We start from the raw sequence: 20,401 nt of genomic DNA, 5'->3' as shown, positions 1-20,401 counted from the left end.
TTTTATATAATCTTTAAGTTCATTTATTTACTGATTAATTTAATGCATTACTTTAAAAATCTTCTTTTTTAAAAAAAAAAAGTTCATTTACATTTAAGAAATTCTTTTCTTAAAAAAATTATAAATTTTCATTTAAAAATTTTTTATTTTAGTTATTTATTAATAAAATCGATAAATTTCTCCACTGCATCTTTTGAGGATTTTGTATTTTGAAGTTGTTTATAAGTTAAAAAGCTGTGAGTGGCTCCGAGATAAACAAAACAAGAGCATTGAACACCAACACTTTTTAAGTTTTGATAAAATTCTAAACCTTCATCCGCTAATGAGTCACATTCTGGAAGGATGAATAAAGTTTTAGGGAAATCTGATAGTTGTTCTTTTGTTGCTTTTAGAGGGCATGCCAGTATATTTCCCCTATCTTTTTCGAAATCCAAGTATTGATTATAAAAGTGTATAGTACTGTCTAAAGTTAGAGGATAGCCACCCATACCATATTTTAAATATGAGCTTCTATTAAAATCAACGTCAGTGGCTGGATTAATTAAAATTTGTTTTTTGAATTTTGGGCCATTTCTTTGTTTGCACAAAATAGATAAAGCGATAGTTATATTACCTCCTGCACTATCACCGCCTACAACTAAAGTATTGAAGTCTATATTATAGATTGATGACTCTTTTTCTAATTTACATAATATACCATAACATTCTTCAATTGCAATTGGGAATTTAGCTTCTGGTGCTAAACTATATAATGGGTAAATAACGATAGAATTTGTTCTAAAGCATATTTCTCTGGGTAATTTATGATTCCCACCACCCAGACACCAACCACCACCATGAATATAATATACAGCTGAATAACTTTGTCTTTTATCAAATTCGTTTGGACAAAAAAATAACACATCAACAGAACCTAACTCGTCACCTAATTTGAATGTTTCTTTTTTGATAGTACATGGGTATTCATCATAGGTTTCGGTTGATTTTAATCTTTTTTCTCTTGCTTCCTGTATTGTAGTTTTATTAAAATCTAAAATATGCTCTCTTTTAAATTTCTCTATTATTTGTTTATCTATATCTTCATCTATATTTATTTTGATCATTGTTGCAATGATTTTTTTAAATTTAAAATTAAAAAAAAAAATTAAAAAAAAAAATAAAAAATCTTTTTTTTTAAAATGAAAATTATTTTTTTATTATCATTTTTTTTCTATTAATTTGCTCATTTATTTATTCAATTATTTCACTGTTTTTTTTATTTCTTAATTTTTTTTATAACCCCATAAAATTATCAAATTATCAGTTAAAAAAATAATTCATTTAAAATGGTAATTTAATACTGATTTCCTAATTTTTTTTAAAAGCTCTTTAAAGAAAATTTTTATATCAAAATAAAGAATTTCTTAAGAGTGGTTATTTTTTTTTTTTAATTTTTTTTCAAATTTAAAAAATTTTTTTATAAATTTTTTCGATGAATCAAAGATATTGTCGATAGCACAAAAAAAAACCAAAATAACTATAAAGATTTTTTTTTTTCAATTATTTTTTAATTTATTTTTTTTTTTTTTTTTTTTTTTATAAAATATTTTTTTATTATAAATATTTTTTAAATAATCAACCATTTTTTGTAAAATATATAAATAAAAAATATTTAAATTAAATAAATAAATTAAATAAATAAATAAATAAATAAATAAATAAATAATAATATCAAATAATAAAATGAATTTTATTAAAAAAGTTTTCAATTCGCCATCTACAAAAACAAAAAATAATATTGTTGATGAAAGTCAATTAAATAATAATAAAAATATTAGCTCAGAAAAATCATTATTAAATGATTTTGAAAATGCCAATTATTTTAATTATTATAGATTATTAGAAAGAAAATCATCATCTCCAAAAGTTGGTTTGGTATCAAATACACATGGTGGAGGTTTTGAATTAGAACAATTTGACATTGAAGCTCATATGAATGATACCTGCGTAGTTTCATTATTCACCCAAAAGTATAGCAATAACTACACTTTACCAGTAGAAGCCCAATATAAAGTTGCCTTACCACCAAATTCAGCCGTATCCGATTTCGTAGTCATAATCAAAGATAAAGTATTAAAAGGTAAAATTAAAGAGAAATCAAAAGCTCAAGAAAAATATAACGATTCTATTGCTACCGGTGGTAAAGCTTTCCTTGCCGAAAAGTCATCCGATGGTTTATTCAATTTAATGATTGGTAATGTTGCACCAAAAGAAGAGGTTACTGTTAAAATTACCATTACCTCAGAAATTGATACTCATTTAGAAAGTTATCACTATTGCTTACACAGTTCAATGTTCCCAAATAATAAGAGTTTTGACCTTAACTATTCACTTCATGCCAACCTCTCAACCCCAATCGAATCTGTAGAGTTACTCAATAGAAAAAATGCCACTGTTACTTTTGAAAATGAAGAAAAGACCAAATTAACTTTGAACTATTCCAGCAAAAATGGTGTCTCTGATTCTGCCAAAAAGATGCTTATTACCGTTTTAGTACCAAAGTTTTCAAATAAGCCAGAATCATTCATTGAATACTGCCCAATTGAAAAGACTCACTCTATTGGTATTAATTTTTATCCAAACTTTAATATTCCAGCTGACGAAGTTGATCAAAAAGCTGAATACATTTTTGTTGTCGATTGTAGTGGTAGTATGTCTGGTACCCCAATTTCAAAAGCTAAAAGGTAATTAAATTTAATATCTCTTTATTTATTTTTTATTTTTATTAACATCTTTTTTTTTTATTAATAATAGAGCTTTAGAAATTTGTTTGAAGTCATTAAATGAAAAATCTAAATTTAATATTTACAGATTTGGTTCAGATTTCCAAACATACAGTCGTACATCCCAACTTTACACTGATGAATCATTAGAACAAGCAATGGAATATATTAGACAAACTGATGCCAACTTGGGAGGCACTGAATTATTACCACCAATTAAAGATATTTTAAAAACTGAATATGACCCAGAATATCCAAGACAAGTATTCATTTTAACTGATGGTGAAGTTTCTGAAAGAGATGAATTAATCGAATATGTTGCTAAAGAATCAAATACAACCCGTATTTTCACTTTTGGTATTGGCAGTGGTGTTGATAAAGAATTGGTTATAGGTTTATCAAAAGCTTGTAAGGGTTATTACGAATTAATTGACGATAACAAGGATATGGAAGAAAAAGTAATGAAACTTGTTAGTATCTCTTTCCTTCCAACTCTTTCAAATATTAAAGTTGATTGGGGTAACTTATCAGTTGACCAAGCTCCATTAGTTATTAGACCACTCTTTACAAACGAAAGAATGATGATTTATGGCACATTAAATAAAGAATTACCAAAAGATACCACCACCGCTAATATCAGAATATATGGTAATGGTCCATCTGGCGAAATTGTTTCATTCACAGCAGAATTAGATTTCAGTAAAGTTGATTCAACCTCACGTTATATCCACACACTTTCAGCATTCAAACAAATTCAAGATCTTGAAGAAGGCGAAAGAAAACAAAGCAAAGATAACAAGGATAAGATTGTAGAGTTGGGTAAGAAATATGGTTTAGTTTCAAAACATACATCATATATTGTTACTGCCGAAGGTGAAGGTGAGGTCACCGAAGAATCAATGGTTAGTGTCAAAGTTTTAGAAACAGTAAAACTCTCTGCAAATGTACATACCTATGCTCCAGCCCCACAGCAAAATTTAATTAATATGGCTCCAGTTCTTTATAGAAATAGATCTGTTTCTATAGAGTCAGAATCAGATGGTGACTGTGACGGTGAATGGGAAGAGGAAGAGCAACTCGATTCAATCCATGCATGTTATGACTCACCTTTAGAATGTTTATCAGAACAACTCGAAATGAAAATGGAATGTGATTCAGCTCCAGCTCCACCTCCACCAGCTCAAAAAGGTGGCAGTTTATTATCTAGCTTTTCATTCTCCAAACAATCTTCACCACCATTAGAAAAAAGAGAAAAAAGAGAAAAGGAATGTAAAAAGAAGTCTTCATATTCCCCAGCCCCATCATGTGCTCCAACACCTATGTCCTATCAAACTATAACAAGTGCTCCAAAACCCTCTCAATCTGCAACACCTGTTCCATCAAAACCATTAGTTCAAAAGAGTGGCGATATTGTTATTGATTTAATTAGAACCCAAAAAGCCAATGGATCATTCACCAAAGCAACAGTTGGCTCATTATTATCCATTAGTGCTACCCCAAGTGAATTATCATCAAACGAAGATATTTGGGTAACCTTGGTAGTTATTGCTAAATTCATGTCCTATGATAAACAAAAGAGTCAATGGGAATTAATTGTCCAAAAAGCCTCAAAGTATGTAAAACAACAATTATCAAAATTAAATTTATCCTTTGATGATTTATTAAACCAAGCTAAAAAAACAATTTAAACAAATAAAATATAATGTATAAATTTAAACAAATAAAATATAATGTAAAATAATTATTTTTTTTTTTTAAGAAAAACTTTTTTAAAGTTATATTTATTTAGTATTAATTATTATTATTTATTATTATTATTATCTTTAATTAAATTGTTTTTTTTTTTTATGAATAAAATTTATTACATTTTTATTACAATTAAAAATACTGATAAATATATTTAAATTATTGTTGTGTTTTATTGTGCCAACCAGTTATCTTTTGAATGAAATTCTTGAACCTCTTACTATATGTTGTTGGATCAACAGCAGACATTGAATCGATGGTATCATAGGCAACTGATTTGTAGGTGTGTTCTATTTGCTTTTTAATATTGTAAACTGTAAGAATATCAATAATACCTAAATAATAAACTCTATCATAAAGATCACCACTTGCAGTTCTTGATAAAATACCACCCATTTCTTTTTTAAAGAATGGTTGTTGATCATCAATATCTTCATCATTAATTTTTTTACCTTTTAAATAGTGTATACCTAATAATAAACTGTAATCCATTGAGCTATTTTTTTCTAAAAACTATAAAATAAAAAAAATTATTATTTTGCTTTTTGTGATTTTATAAAAGTAATTATACTTACATTACAATCATTTTCAATTTGTTTAAAAAATTTATTTTTCATGTCTTCTGAAATAAAAATTCTTGAGCTAAAATCTAAATCCATTAAAACTCTTTTACCTTCTTCAGCTTTTCTTTGTAAAGTGCTACCTTTCAAGTCATAAATTTCATCCATTTGATGATCACCAAAAATATTGTCCATTACTACAAAAAATGTATTTTTCATTTTTGATGGTGAGATATAATGTAAACCATAGAATTTGACTATTAATGAATCTGGATTTTGTAATAAATGCTAAATAAAGGAATAGAAAATTAATATACATTTTGCTATAATTAAATGATAATTATAATTATATTTATACCTACGAAATAATAGTTTGGTAATAATGACTTTAAATGTTCAAATTCGGTTGTTGTAATTGTTTTAATTAATAGTTTTTTATCAGAGGTAAAATAAAATAATGAATTGCTTTTTCCTTGGGTTGGTTCTTCAGTTAAAGTATTTTGGGCCAATGATAACATATAGTCTGCAGAATTCACTTTACAAAGCTCTCTAATTTTTCTAAATACTTTAGGTGAATAGTCTGTAAATTTATATGAGAATTGAGACTTGATTGAAGCGCTTGTGGAGGTTGTAGTCATATTTGGTATAGCTGAGCCACTAACAGATGGTGATGTAGATAATGGTGTGCATGGCAGCGATACTTCTTTATTGACATTAAAAGTTTCTGATGCTTGAAAATCTTCCATACATAAATCAGACATTGGTGCTGCTGAAATTTTACCCAATGAAAATAAGAGTGCATGAGACATACAATGTACCAATTCATAATTCTTGTGAGTTTCTGTTACAATTGAGGCCGATGAATCCAGACTATCTACGGTGCTAGCTTTGAGTAAATTCTGTTGTTTATCTATCACTTCTTGAACTGATCCTATCCATTCATAAGAGTCTCTTTCATACTCTGTGGTATTGGTTCTTTCATTTGAGAATAAGTAAAATGGTCTTTTTGTTGGTAAATGAGTTATTTTGAAACACAATGATTTTTTTATTTCGATTTCAGCCATTTGAATGGTGCATTCCGATAATGGAATTCTATTTAAAAATTGTGATCCTTTATCTTTATAATACTCTAAAGATGTCTCTGTCAATATAAAATATCTACATAACCAATTCTTCCGTAAGTGACCTTGTTTATTTAAATAACCTTCTCTAACTATAGTTGTTGCTGAATCAATTGATGAATGTGTAAAAATTTGATCTTCAACTTCGTCCTGTGCATCATTATTGGCTGGTGCTTGATTTAAACTATTGTTGCCATTGAATAATATTATTGGTGCATTTGAATTTGATGTGTTTGTTGTATTTACTGTTGTTGTTGCTGTTGCTGTTGTTACATTATTTGATACTATAGTTGTTGATGTTGTTGATGTTGTTGATGTTGATGTTGTTGATGGTGCAGTTGCTGTTTTTTTACCAATTAAACCGTTCCACCATGATGAAAAACCTGATGCTGCAGATTGAGCAGAAGAGGGAGTTGGTGTTGTTGGTAATGAACTATTATTACATGATATATTTTCACTTGACGATGATTTATTTAAAGCAGTATTATTAATCTCATTTCCTGATGTTGATAAATTTTCGCTACTATTATTGCTACCTCTTAAATTTAATGGTGAAATTCTTGCCGCATCCTTTTTTGGTTGTGATCCTATCCACATTGATTGCCTTAGTTCAGTTTTATCATCTTTTTTATTATCTTCATTATCTTCAATTTTTATTTCTTCTCCCTCTTCTACTACTTTTTCCTCTTTTACTTCTTTTACTTCTTTTTCTTCTTTTTCTTCTACTCTTATTTCTTCATTAATTTGAATTGAAACCATTTCATCAACCAATTCATCATTATTATTATTGTTTTCTTTTGAGGCTAAATTGTTTTCTTCTTCTTTAACATTATTATTATTATTGCTATTTTCATTATTATTATTATTATTATCAATATCAATATTATCGATATTATTGTTGTTGTTATTATCTTCACTCATATTGTTATAACATTAATAGTATAATAGTAATATAGTATTATTACTATATAGATTATTTGTTTTTATAATAATACTATTTTAACAATTGTTTATAAACTATATGATTATATAAATTTTTTTATTTATAACAACACAATTATAACTATTAAAAAAAAATTTTAAAAAAAAAAATTAGATTTTTAATTTTTTTTTATTTTTTTTAATTATTTTTTTTTAAAAAAAAAAAAAAATAAATAATTAAAAATAGTTTGTGTGAGGATGTGTGATATTTATGACTTTTCAAAATTATCTATTTTTAAAATAAACAATTATGATAAAATAAATATTTTTAGTATAGAGAATAAAGTTTTATTATAATTAATTTTTTGAATAGGTTTTTGATAAAAATTCGATTAAGAAATCATCAGCAATGGCGGTTAGTGGAATATTATTGATACCATTATACATAGCTGCAGAACCTTTTTTGGATAAATCAGGATTATCTAAAACATCTTGAACAGATTCTTTAAGGTTTTCTAAAAATTTCTTTTCGATACCAATATGGCTTGGACTAAGAGTCATATGAATTGAGTTTGGTCTGTGTTGTCTTTCTAATTTCCAACCGAATTTCTTTTCCATGACATCAGCAACTGAGTGAATATTTACAATATTTGATCTCATTGAGATAATTGACATTACTGGTGAACCAATGACTTCGATGTTGCCTAGTGGTAGTAATTTAATACCATTTTGAATTGCATGAGATGTGGCCATAATTTTACTGACATAATCGATATAACCATTTTCGCCCATTGAAACAATTGAAGTCCATGCTGCAGCAATATTACCACCAGATCTAGTTCCTAACATTGATGGTGATACAAATAAACCACCAGGCCATTGTGTATAAGCAATGAATTGATATTTTCTATATTCGTTATTTTTAAATAATAAGACTGATGATCCTTTAGTAGCATAACCATACTTGTGAATATCTGCAGAAATAGAGGTCACTTGTTTAATACGGAAATCGAATGGAGGTACTTTGTAGCCACACTTTTCTAACCAAGGTAAAAAGAAACCACCAATACATGCATCTACATGCAATGGTAATTTATATTTTTCAGCTAACTTTGCAATGGACTCTATTGGATCCATTAAACCGTGGGGATATTGAGGTGCTGATGCTATTAATAGAATTGTATTTTTATTGATTTTTGTTTCATACTCTTTTAAGTTTACTTGGTCATCTGATTTATTTAATTGAATATATCTAGTGGTAATACCAAAATATTTAGCAGCTTTTTCGAATGCAGGGTGAGCAGTAATTGGTAACACTACTTCAGGATCCTTAATTCCGTATAAATCCAAAGCTCTGTCTCTGTATGATTTCATTGCCATTAAAATTGACTCTGTGCCTCCAGTAGTCATTGTACCTTTTGCCTCGTGGTCACCATTTAACATATTAATTGCCATTTGAATTACTTCAACTTCCATTTTTCTTAAACTTTGGAAAGCCAATGGGTTTAATGCATTTAAATGTACAAACATGTTATGTGCTTTAATTACAACTTCTTCATGATCCTTATTGGTTGGATAACAATATGCAAATAGTTTACCTTCATCTAAAATGGTTTAAAAATAAAAGTAATTTAAATTATTATTAATATTATTACTAAAGTAGAATATTATTTTAATAGTTTAATATTTACCTGGATTCACGTCGTTACTATGAATCTTTTCCAATTGATCTAATATATATTCTTTACCCTTTCCCATCTTTGGAATTTCAAATTGATCGTCAACATCTTTCATTGGTGGAAAGTTTTCAGATATGATTTGAGTTACCTCTTGATTAATTTCCTCATCAATTGATTTGAATTTACTGGGGAAAGTTCTTTTTGCAAATTTATAGAATTTAGTTTTATAATGTTCTAACAATTCCTTAAATGAATCATTTTTGTATGATTTGTAAACTTTTGAAATTACAAAAAATAAAATAATAGCGTGAGTAATATTGATCTTTTTATCTATTACTATTTCCATTTTATTATTTATATGATTAATATTAATATTAAAACTAATATTGAAAAAAAAAAAAAAAAGATATTTTTTAAAAAAAATTATAAAAATTATAAAATTTTTTAAAAAATAAAACTTTTCAATAAAACTTTTTGTTTTTCTTTTGATATTTTTTTTATTATTTGAAACTTTATCATCAATGTCGTCATCTTCTAAAAATGATATTATATATAATTGATATTATATTAAAATTTTATAATGAAAGAAATGAAAAATAAAATAAAATAAAAAAAAAAATTCAGCATTATTTTTTTTTTAAAATAATGAATATTTATATTTTCAAAAAAAAAAAAAGATTATTTTATTTATTTATTTATTTATTTATTTATTTATTTATTTATTTATTTATAGTGATTTTGATAATTTTTCAAACTTATCAAATTAATCTAAAAGATTTAAAACTTTTAATTGTTGTTTTACCCATTTAGTTGATTTAAGAATTACACGTTCCCATTGTGATTTTTGAGATGGAAATCTTTGGCAATTTTAGCAATAACTAATAATGTGGACCAAATATTTTCATTTTCGCTACTAGAAAGTTCTTCTGGAGCTTTGGTCATATCAATGGAGAATTGGGTGACTAAATTTTTTTCAAATGAACCATTGGCTTTTTGTAGCTTAAGTAAATTAATTAATGGATCATTCTTACTGATGCAGTTACTACGTGAAACTACTTTTAGTAATCAAGTTACAGGAAGTGAAAATATAAAAATTTACCATCAAGATAACCACAAATCAATTAGAGTAAATTCGTCTGACAATTCATTAAACCAATCATACGAAAAGTCTTGATAATGTTTTGATTTGGCAGAGATAATCTTTAAAGGCAATTCGTTTCCTCCAACCCACAAAAAATTTATTATAATCAATGTCCAAATCGCTAATTATTATTTCAAGTGATTCAAACTAAGAAACTTGATCACATTGCTACTTTACAAGCTGTTTATCACTTTTCAAAAAAAAAATTTTAAAGAAATAATAATATAAATTAATAAATAAATATTATGATATTAATATTATATTATTTTTTTTTTAATAAATTATTTTATATTAAAAATAAGAAATAAATCTTTAGTCCAAGTGTATTTTTTTTGTTTTATCTATAACATGCATATTTTTGTGTGGGAAATCCCAATTAAATAATTATTCAAGTAAAAATAATTCAGCGAAATAAAATAACGATTAAATATAATGAGGAGATAAATAACCTTAAAAAATTTGAAAAAAACTAAGAAAAAAAAAAATATTTATTTTTTAATTTTTAATTTTTTAATTTTTAATTTTTGAAATATTTTTAAATAACTTTTTTTTTTTTTTTGTTTTTATCAATTTTTTCAAATCAAAATCAAAATCTAAAAATAATTTTTTTTATACGCTTTATATTCAAAAATAAAAATCAATAATAAAAATATTAATAAAAAAAAAATAATAATTAATTTTTATTTTATTTATTTATTTATTTTTATATTTGTACAATATTTATTATTTATTATTTTAACTATACTAAAATAAAATGGAATCACCATTAATTTTAGTATTAGTTAAATTTTTATTAAAATTTTTTGCATATTGTTGTTCGATTTTGTCCATTCCAATAACCATATATTCAATTATATTAAATGTAAATAAATAAAATAAATATTTTTTTTTTATTTTTTTTTAATTTATTATGAACTAACACATTTTTGATTTTATTTTTAGAAAATATTAAAATATGACACAAAAAATAATGCCTTAGGACACTTTTTAATTTTTATACCACGTATTATATTAACAATACCCTTCCCATTTTCGTTTCCGCTGTTGGCTTATTTGTATGGGTGGTTAGTATATTTAGCAATCGATGGTAAAACATTTCTGCCTTATGTTATAGCAATTGGGTTTTTGGTAGGGATTATTATTGGGTTCTGGTTTACCAGATCAATGAGCTTCTTAAAAGATTCAATTAGTCAATTAAAAATAAAGTAGGTATTTCCAGCTTTATAATATATGGTTTCATGAAACCAAAATTAACGTTAATTTTTTTTATAGAGGATCAGATAGTTATTTTAAAGGTTTAAAAGAAGCAATTTTGGATATTGGGGCAACTTTTTCATTTTTTATATCAATTGTTACAGTAATTAGAATACCATCAATGATATTATCAGTTGCCTATAGAGATGAATTATCAACAAGCCACAAGAAAATTAGAACCAATTTATATAGACACTTAATATTAATACCATTTGATTTATTTGGTTTAATTAGTTACCTTTTCGTTTTAATAACAATCCTTAGAATAAAACCATTACACGAAAAAATTAGATTGGTATTATCTTTAAAAAAAAAAAAAAAAAAGAAAACTTTTAAAATAATTTTACTAATCAATTTTTTTTTTTTTTTAGAATCATAGCTCAATTACAAATAAATTATTTAGTATTGGACTTAGACTCTTAATTATTAGAAATTTAATTATTGTAGTATTAGAGTTCTTCGTAATGTTATTATGTATTATATTTATAATTTCACCATGGAGAATCAAACCAGCAGTTCAAAAAGCAAGGGCAGCAAAAAAACAGGTTGAAATCTTTGGGGAGATTTTTTCTCAACAAATGAATGGTTTGGTCGATGTTGCAGTAATATTTATATCATTGCCATTATTAATCTCATTTTATAGACTACCATACGCAATAAGAAGAACTTTTGAAGATGTAAGTAGTTCTTTATTAAATTATTTATCTATAATTAATATTAATATTAATTCTTTTATTTTAATTATTATTTTAAAGGATAGAGCCAGTGAAAGAAGAAAAGAACTTTTACTCCAAACTCTTTTTGTTTTTGTAGACATCTTTATAATTTTCTTTTCAATTATAATTATCCTCACAATTTATAGGTTACCAAGAACAGTTAGAAAGATCTTTGCAAGACCAGGTCGTTACTATGAATATATCTTTTTCCAATTTATAAAGATTTTTAGAGATATTCCATTCTTATTTATGGGTCTTTTCGTTACCATTGCAGTTTGGAGAGCACCATTCATGTTAGCTCAAGTATTTAAAGAACCAGAATGGTATAAACGTAGACGTATTGTATCAAGACACTTCGTATGGGTATTTATCGATATTTTAGATATTCCATTCATCATCAGCAGTCTTATTATTTTAGTTACTCTCTGGAGAGCTTATGCATTTGTTTGTGGTTTCATTGTATTAGACTCAAGAAAGAAACAAAGAATATTCGCTATAAAGCAAATTTTTTATTGGTTAATGGATATACCAACCTTTATAGCTTTACTTTTTATTACCATTACCGTTTATCGTTTACCAAAAACATATAGACAATTAAGACTCTATTTCAAACATGCTGATTATTCCAAAGATTCTTCATCTATTAACAATTCCGATAAAGTAGTCATTCAAAGATCAACCGTTGTAGCACCAATACCAGCAATTTATGATGAGGATAATCCACCACCATCAAATGACTTTAGCGATGATAATCCAGCTCCAAGTATTTCTGCAGTAGCCAATAACAATCCAGAAGCAGACGAAATTAAAGAATTCTCATCATGGCGTCAAATAGTTCTCAAACAATTACTATTATGTATCATCGATATTCCATTCCCAATTCTCACCCTCTTAACACTTTGGAGATTACCTGTCATGATCCAAAGATTTAAAGAAATAGATGACCCAATTAGAAAGGACACTTTACGTAGATTATTAATCCTTAGATATGTTATGTTAACCCTATTAGATATTGTCTGTATTGTTCCTGCACTATTCATCATTGTTACAATTTGGAGAATCCCATCATTTGTCAAATTAATCAAATCTTATCAACGTGGTGATAATGAACATAAAATGTTTGGTTTATTATTCTGGAATACTTTAGTTGATATACCATTTGTAGTCATGGGTATATTAACATTGCCAGTACCATGGAGAGGTGTCTTTTTAATTAAAACTCTATTCACAGATAAAGAAAATGTTAAAAGTGATAAAGATGCAAGATTAATGGCTGCTAAATACTTGGGTTGTACATTACTTGACTGCATAACCTTTGTATTTCTTCTTTTCATAGGTGTAACAATGTGGAGAATTAAATCATTATTTAGTTTCTACAAGAAGGAAATTGTAATAGAAAGAGTAAACAAGAAATTTAAAACTACTCTTACGTTATTCTACTGCAGTTGCATGATTGCAGTTGTTATCTTTATTGATATCTTCAAGACATTCCAAGTTTTAGTAACCATTTTATTCATCAAGCAAGCAAGACCATTGTATAGAGCAATCCAAAAGAAAAAAGAAGATAAACCAGACTATACCTTAGAAGATTTCCTCCCTATTATCAGCTACTATTTCCTTGTTACTCTTATGGATATTCCTCATGTATTTTTAATTCCAATCAAACTCTTAGGTTTCCTTTTCCTTCCAATTCATATGTATTTAAAGAAACGTTCAACACAAGAAAATTCAAATCCAACATTATCATTCTTAAACTATCCACTTTACTTCTTAAACGAAACCTCTATTGATCTCATGAACTACTATGGTTTAGATAAATTCTTTGTTATCAATTTTTTAGGCTTATTTATAGTGGCCATTAACGAATTAGCTTTAATTATAGTTGTTTTCAATTCTATTTACATGTTTATTGTAACACTTGGTTCTCCATTGTGGGCTGAAACAAGAAAGAAATACGGTTGGAATTATTTAGGTAAAGCTCAAGGTCCAATGGTAGTTTTAGAATATATCACTGTAGTTTTACAAGCCCTTTTATTCCCAATTTTTATTCTCATGCAAATCGCAATTCTATTATTACCATTACTTTTAGCACTTGGACTCTATCCATCACCAAATTTAGGTTTTGTTGAATTTTGGCAAGATTTTTTCACCCAACGTGACTTTTGGAATGAAGCTAAATCCTTTTCATCAGGAATTTGGATAGCTCAAGCATGTTGGTTTTTCATCTGTGTAGCATCATGGGAAATAACATTTAAAGTTGGCAAGAAGTACTTTACCATTTTTTCACCATGGAAAGCATATTATTGGTTAGTAAAGAAAGTATTCCATGGCAAACTCTGGTATTGCTACACTCTAATTCTCATTACTGGTACTAGAGTATGCTACAGACTTAGAAGAGCATGTCTTATTGGTGAAATTCTTATGTTCCCATTATTTATCATTTGGACTTGTTGGCCATTCATCATTCCAATCGCAACCAAGATTTACTATATATTTATTGGATCTGGTATTGTAACATTAGGTTTAATTATTTTAGCATACAGAATTATCAAAGAAAATTGGACTGATAACAGAAAAACCCAAAACCTAAAACCAATTATCAACCTTTCAACAGTTTCATGTGAATTACCAGAGTCAGGTGGTCTTGTATTTACATTCAAAGGAAGAAGAGCTAGTTTTGAAACACCAAAAATTGTCGATGCTCGTTTATCAATGGAAAGTGAAAAGCTTTGGGAAACAATTGGCAAGGTTATTGGTAGCACTAAAGTTAGAGCAGCTCTCATGGTCGTTGGTTATCCAATTTCACTTTGTCCCTCTTTCTTAAATGTTCCAGATGTTAATGAAATTCTTTCCTACCATCAAGCTGGATCATTCCAAGTCAAAATTGGTATTGAAGGTTCCAAACCAGTTATAAAGAAAAAAGTTTTAACTAAAATATTAAATCAAATTAGAGAAGTTGACGACTCACCATTTGACTTTGTAATTGAATATGGTAAAAAAGATTTCGGTTGGCAAAAACATGGTATTTTAATAAAATTCAGTACCACAATTCAAAATCTTTTAGAAAATACAGTAACAATAGATAATAACAATGTTGATAATAATGATAATATGGATATCAGCTTACCTATTAGAAAGCAACCAAATGGTTTATCAACAAGTCCAGTTTTAAAACCAACTCCACCACCAAGCAGAAACTCAATCGTCATTTCCCCAGATAAAGACTTAACAAATTCAAATTTTGATACGGAATATGAAGATAGTTTTGATGCCCAAGGTTTTGAAAATGCATTAACTTCTGCACAGCCACAACAACAACCACAGCAAGCTCAACCATCAATTTTAGATGATATGTCAAATTATTTAAGTGACGATCAAATGAATGAAGAATTCTTTAGATCTTTATCGGATGATAAAAGTAATAATGTTTAATTTATACACACACAATAAAAACCTATATAAAAGTATTTTTTATATTGACTAATAATTTTTTTTTTATTTTATTAAATTTTTTATTTAAAAGATATACCAACTCTTAAAAAGAGAAACATAAAAGAAAATAGTGAAAAATAAAACTTTTTTATTTAAATAACATTAATAAATGCTGTTATTGCTTCTTTTGGTGCTGTTTTTCTGATAACTAAAGAAAAATGGCATTGTGGACTTGTATCAACATTTGTATTAATAATTATTGGCCATTTATTTTTAACTTCTAAAAGCACTTCGTGTTGTTTAACATAACGTACTTAAAAAAAAAGAAATTAGAATTATAATTTGGTTATTTAATTAGAATCTTTTTTTAACTTACTTTGACCTTTAATAACCTCTACAATATCGAAACATTTATCATAAGACTTCATATTAATTTTTTCACACATTACTTTGAGGATATCTAAAGCGGTATCGGATGAGGAAACTTTGAAAGTTTTGTAACTGTCATTTCTATAATAAACTTTAATAACTTCTGATAAGCTTAAATGACTTTGTTTATTTGCACCATTTGGAGTTGGGTTTTTCTGTAATAAATCAAACTCTGATAATTTTTTTGATTGTTCATGTTGTTGTAAAATATTTTTAATATTGTTATTGTGTTCATTTTTCTTTTGGTCATATTCTTTGGTTACTTCCATTAAAACTGCTTCAGAATTTGATAGTTTACCCATCGATACGTCTCTCATTTCTTGTTGAAACCAACCTTGGGCCATATCTATTGCTGAGAAACCATTCTTATCTTTTAAATCGATTTTACTGCCTTGTCTAATTAACCACAGTGCTAAAATATCATATCTTCCTGTTACTAATGAATGTAATGGTGTCCATCCTCTGTTATCTTGTACATTTACATCACACCCTCTTTGTACCAATAACTCTAACACTTGTTTATGTCCTCTTGCACATGCTATATGAATTGGTGTTGTTCCTTTATCATACTCGGTCATATTTATATCACAACCACAGTCGATCATTTCCCTAACCTATTTTTAATTTAAATATTTGTTAGTACAGGTTTTTTTTTTTTTTTTTAATAAAATAATAACTTCTTACTTTTTTTGTATTATTATCAAATACAGCTTTAAATAAATCGTAATCATATTTTTCTATTAAGTTAATTTTAGTTTGGAAACTCATTTTATACTTTTATTTTATTATTATACTGATATAAATTAATAAATTATATTAATATGAATGTTTTAAATATTTTATCTTTTTATTAATAAATTAAAAAAAAATATTAAAAAAATAATAATAAATTAAATAAAGGAATGATTTATTAAACAAATAATTTTAATGTGCTCAATTCATATTAAATAGGAATATTATATTATTATTGGTATTTTTTATTTTGATTTATTAAATTATTTTTTTTTTTTTTTTTTTTTTTTTTTTTTTTTTGTGTGTTTGAGTGTTAAAATTTTTAATTTTTTAGGTTAATAAATATAAGCTTTATGTGTGTGGGGGAGTGGGTTATAATGTGTTATAGTGTTAACTTTTATATAATTCCTAGTGATTAAAAATTATCGTTATTCTCAGTTTTCACGGATTATCCTTAGCTTATTCACTTAAAAATTTTTAGAAAAAATTTCTCTTTTTTGAAAAAAAAATTATTCATTTTTATCCATTTTTAAATTTTGTGTTTTTTTTAGTGATTAAATATTATCGTTATTCTCAGTTTTCACGGATTATCCTTAGCTTATTCACTTGAAAATTTTTAGAAAAAATTATCTCTTTTTTTAAAAAAAATTATCTCTTTTTTTGAAAAAAAAATTATAATACATTTGAATTTTTTTACCTTTTCGACAGATATGATAAATAACGTTGGTGGAAAAGAAGAATACGTTACATGTGATCAATGTGTTTGTATTTGAAAAATTCCAAAAAGTATTATGATCCATACATTTCTACATTAACATATTTTTCAATGTAAAAATAATAAAATTTCTCTGTGAGAAATCGAATCTTCAAAATTTGAGAATGCAATCGAAAATATATATATTTTTTACGACATTTTTATTTTAAATTTTTAATTTTATTATTATTATTATTATTATTATTTTCATTGTGGACTTTTTCATCTTTTTTGTATCAAAAAAGATAATTTTTATTCATTGCATTTTTCTGTACAACTCTTATAATCTTCCCAGCAAGTAATACCACTTAAATTTCTACACTCAGCATTTTTGTCTAAACATATTTCATTACATTCTTTGGCAGCTTCTTTTGTCCTACATGATTTAAAATTTTTTGAACATGCTGTGATTGCATTTGAATATATATTTGGATGTTTAATCAAGCATTCAGCAAACAACTTGCTTAAACCTGTAAAATTAATATACTTGAAATAAAAAGTACAAAAAAATTGAATATAAACTATGATTTCATTATATTATATTAAGATAGTTTGACATACCTAATAGATCTTTCCATACAATTTTTAAGTGAACAGGTGTCTTTCAACTAAACCAAAATACCTTCACACTCAACTATAGCTTCCTGTAGTAACTGTTCACACAAAGCTCAAAGATACCAATATTCATTTGCCCTCACTCTTCCTTTACTCAATGAATCTGAAGCTCCATATATTAGAAGACACCAATCTAATTTTTTCAATCTAATCAACTTTTTGATGAATTCCCAAATATGTTCTGACCAAACAAATATGGTAGATAGTCAAATAGTTCTAGATGAAAAAATTAAGAATTATACCACAAAACCCCTGTATTATTCAAATTCGAGCATTTTTTTAGACAAGTATTAGAAAGATGAAAAAAATTATTAAACTAAACAGGTAATTAATTAAAAATAATAAAATCATAGATAAGTTTTGGCTTTTTTGTTTTAATTGCTAACCATGAATTTTTGACTTACCCTTTCAATAAGAATGGTGCAAAGGTTAACACGACTTTTATTAATTTATTTTTAAAAGAATTTTTAGTAATTTAATTTTGATTATTAAATTTTTGATTATTTAATTTTTGTTTAAGTTTTGGCCCTGGATGTAGTGAAAATTTAAAATTTCCAAAAAAGCCTGGATGGCTTTTGCTTTTTAAAAATATATTGGAATGTTTATTCCATTTTATTATTTTATTAATTATAAGACCTAAGTTATCTGAATTGACCAGATATTACTTGAAGCAAAATTAAACCGTTGCAATTTGGTTGAATAAATTGAATTATTCTGAGGTAACTTAATTTATTATTGCAAGAATAATAAATTTCCGGAGATCCAACTTTCTTTTAAGGTGGTGTTACTTCATAAAAGATGCCCGCATCTTAGCTAATGGAATATGAATTAAACATTACAGCCCTTGGCAGTTTAGCATAGCATAAGTTTCATCTTGTACGGAGAACCTTGGGTTAGTGTTTCCTTGCAAAGGAAACCTTCTATCCAGTTAAATAGCACGTATACAGCTCGGTATAACTTTAGTGCATTAGCGTAGAGTCTTGTTAATCCTTTCGGTTGACTATGGATATGTACAGATGCCATATATATCTTTTATTTAGAATAAAATGATATATTGTATTAAAAAAAAAAAAAAAGAAAAAAAGAAAAATGAAAAATAAAAAAAAGAAAAATAAAGTGGTAATATTTAATAAATGTGAACATTCGTTTTCGAATGAATCATTTATTGGTGGTAAATAAAGTGGCAGGTTTAATTTTTGGTAGATAATAGTGGTAGGGTCTGATGAATTTAAGGTATAATTTCATCATCTAGTTTAATGGTAAAAATGTTAGTAACATTGCATTAAAATCAACATAAAGTGGTATACTATTTGGTTGTAAGCCAAATGGTTCTGGAATTGTGAATTTTGGTTTTAATATTCCTTTTTCGATGTTGATTTTAATAATGTTTTGTTTGGATGATTTTTTAGGAAAATATTTCTTGTCAAATCATTTGTGAATGTTGTGGTAGTATTATCTTTGGTTCTGTTTACCTTAGATGCACCAGTGTAGTTTTGGATTATACTGGTTATGTTGTGATGTGGTGTAGTTTTTGTTTCAAAAAAAAGAATTTATTCATTATTATTAATAATATTTTTTAAAAATTTTTTTTGAAAATTTGTGTTTAATTTATATGATGATTTTGGATGGTAATTTTTGTTTTAATAGTTCTGGTTTTTTAGTATGTTAAAAGTGTTATTTAGGTGACCAGACTTATTAAATTTTGGAATACATTTTAGGTATTCTGGATAAGTATTTTAAAGAGTATTTAGTGAATAAAATGGATTTTGAGCAGAATGTTGATTATTTTGTGGTGGAATAATGCAATTATTAGTATCCAAGTTATCATCACCATTATTTTGATTATTATTTTTTTAAAATTTGTTTGTGAATGAATAAATAAAAGAGATACACCGATCAACTAGTGAGATCTCAATTAGATTTCGTCTACTTAAAAAAGTTTTAAAAAATCAAAGAAAATTTTGGATTTATTTAAAACAGTTAATGAAAGTGTATGTGGTGATATATGTAGATTATATAAAAATCAACAAAAGTGTGTAAAAATAAAATGAATTGTATATAAAGTGATAAATATCATTAAAAAAATGAATGATGTTGTAATTAGTGGTAATTAATTATAGTTAAAGATATGGTAATAATAACTATAATAAAAAAGTGTTGATACACTAATGGTATGTAAATTTTGTGTATAAAAGCCTGGATGGCTTTTTTGCTTTTTAAAAATATATTGGAATGTTTATTCCATTTTATTATTTTATTAATTATAAGATCTAAGTATCTGAATTGACCAGATATTACTTGAAGCAAAATTTAACCGTTGCAATTTTGGTTGAATAAATTGAATTATTCTGAGGTAACTTAATTTATTATTTCAAGAATAATAGATTTCCGGAGATCCAACTTTCTTTTAAGGTGGTGTTACTTCATAAAAGATGCCCGCATCTTAGCTAATAGAATATGAATTAAACATTACAGCCCTTGGCAGTTTAGCATAGCATAAGTTTCATCTTGTACGGAGAACCTTGGGTTAGTGTTTCCT

The 20,401-nt window shown here is 26.1% G+C and overlaps 7 protein-coding genes across 7 annotated transcripts; 2 read left to right on the top strand and 5 right to left on the bottom strand.

Annotated features, from left to right (window-relative positions):
• Positions 1-152: 152 nt before the first annotated feature.
• Positions 153-1,010, bottom strand: DICPUDRAFT_19701 (uncharacterized protein; the record flags this gene model as incomplete). Its single annotated transcript, XM_003283620.2, has 1 exon — positions 153-1,010. A coding segment is annotated over one exon (858 nt), but the record flags the coding sequence as incomplete, so codon positions are not given.
• A 712-nt stretch (positions 1,011-1,722) lies between these two features.
• Positions 1,723-4,450, top strand: DICPUDRAFT_147402 (uncharacterized protein; the record flags this gene model as incomplete). The annotated part of the gene is made up of 2 exons (XM_003283646.1): positions 1,723-2,723; positions 2,794-4,450. The coding sequence occupies 2 exons, from the start codon at positions 1,723-1,725 to the stop codon at positions 4,448-4,450; spliced, it is 2,658 nt and encodes an 885-aa protein (XP_003283694.1).
• A 68-nt stretch (positions 4,451-4,518) lies between these two features.
• On the bottom strand, positions 4,519-7,244 carry DICPUDRAFT_52460 (uncharacterized protein). Its single transcript, XM_003283619.1, has 4 exons — positions 6,463-7,244; positions 5,431-6,339; positions 5,084-5,356; positions 4,519-5,021 (listed from the first exon to the last, which is right to left on the bottom strand). Exons 1-4 carry the CDS (start codon positions 7,108-7,110, stop codon positions 4,668-4,670), a joined length of 2,184 nt encoding a protein of 727 aa, XP_003283667.1. The 5' UTR covers positions 7,111-7,244; the 3' UTR covers positions 4,519-4,667.
• A 223-nt stretch (positions 7,245-7,467) lies between these two features.
• On the bottom strand, positions 7,468-9,135 carry DICPUDRAFT_147400 (uncharacterized protein; the record flags this gene model as incomplete). Its single annotated transcript, XM_003283618.1, has 2 exons — positions 7,468-8,714; positions 8,802-9,135. The coding sequence occupies 2 exons, from the start codon at positions 9,133-9,135 to the stop codon at positions 7,468-7,470; spliced, it is 1,581 nt and encodes a 526-aa protein (XP_003283666.1).
• Positions 9,136-9,735: 600 nt separating this feature from the next.
• Positions 9,736-15,332, top strand: DICPUDRAFT_147399 (uncharacterized protein; the record flags this gene model as incomplete). The annotated part of the gene is made up of 4 exons (XM_003283645.1): positions 9,736-9,923; positions 11,203-11,479; positions 11,556-11,861; positions 11,940-15,332. The coding sequence occupies 4 exons, from the start codon at positions 9,736-9,738 to the stop codon at positions 15,330-15,332; spliced, it is 4,164 nt and encodes a 1,387-aa protein (XP_003283693.1).
• Positions 15,333-15,373: 41 nt separating this feature from the next.
• Positions 15,374-16,554, bottom strand: DICPUDRAFT_44993 (uncharacterized protein). The gene is made up of 3 exons (XM_003283617.1): positions 16,446-16,554; positions 15,709-16,375; positions 15,374-15,645 (listed from the first exon to the last, which is right to left on the bottom strand). Exons 1-3 carry the CDS (start codon positions 16,527-16,529, stop codon positions 15,485-15,487), a joined length of 912 nt encoding a protein of 303 aa, XP_003283665.1. The 5' UTR covers positions 16,530-16,554; the 3' UTR covers positions 15,374-15,484.
• A 945-nt stretch (positions 16,555-17,499) lies between these two features.
• On the bottom strand, positions 17,500-18,885 carry DICPUDRAFT_74663 (uncharacterized protein; the record flags this gene model as incomplete). The annotated part of the gene is made up of 3 exons (XM_003283616.1): positions 17,500-17,733; positions 18,267-18,300; positions 18,743-18,885. 3 exons carry the CDS (start codon positions 18,883-18,885, stop codon positions 17,500-17,502), a joined length of 411 nt encoding a protein of 136 aa, XP_003283664.1.
• Positions 18,886-20,401: the final 1,516 nt, after the last annotated feature.

This window comes from Dictyostelium purpureum (genome assembly GCF_000190715.1).
Source record: "Dictyostelium purpureum unplaced genomic scaffold DICPUscaffold_11, whole genome shotgun sequence".
Lineage (NCBI taxonomy): Eukaryota > Evosea > Eumycetozoa > Dictyosteliales > Dictyosteliaceae > Dictyostelium > Dictyostelium purpureum.
Note: the sequence above shows the minus strand (reverse complement) of the source record. Positions and strands in the feature narration are given on the sequence as shown.

Excerpts from the sequence above, each read along its gene's own strand:
- DICPUDRAFT_52460 (XM_003283619.1), bottom strand. The coding sequence starts at position 7,110 with ATGAGTGAAGATAATAACAACAACAATAATATCGATAATATTGATATT. Across the intron at positions 5,357-5,430 it reads TATTACCAAACTATTATTTC|CATTTATTACAAAATCCAGA; the intron begins GTAGGTATAAAT and ends TCCTTTATTTAG. Across the intron at positions 5,022-5,083 it reads AAATTGAAAATGATTGTAAT|TTTTTAGAAAAAAATAGCTC; the intron begins GTAAGTATAATT and ends TTTATTTTATAG.
- DICPUDRAFT_44993 (XM_003283617.1), bottom strand. The coding sequence starts at position 16,529 with ATGAGTTTCCAAACTAAAATTAACTTAATAGAAAAATATGATTACGAT. Across the intron at positions 16,376-16,445 it reads TTGATAATAATACAAAAAAA|GTTAGGGAAATGATCGACTG; the intron begins GTAAGAAGTTAT and ends AATTAAAAATAG. Across the intron at positions 15,646-15,708 it reads AGAGGTTATTAAAGGTCAAA|TACGTTATGTTAAACAACAC; the intron begins GTAAGTTAAAAA and ends TTTTTTTTTAAG.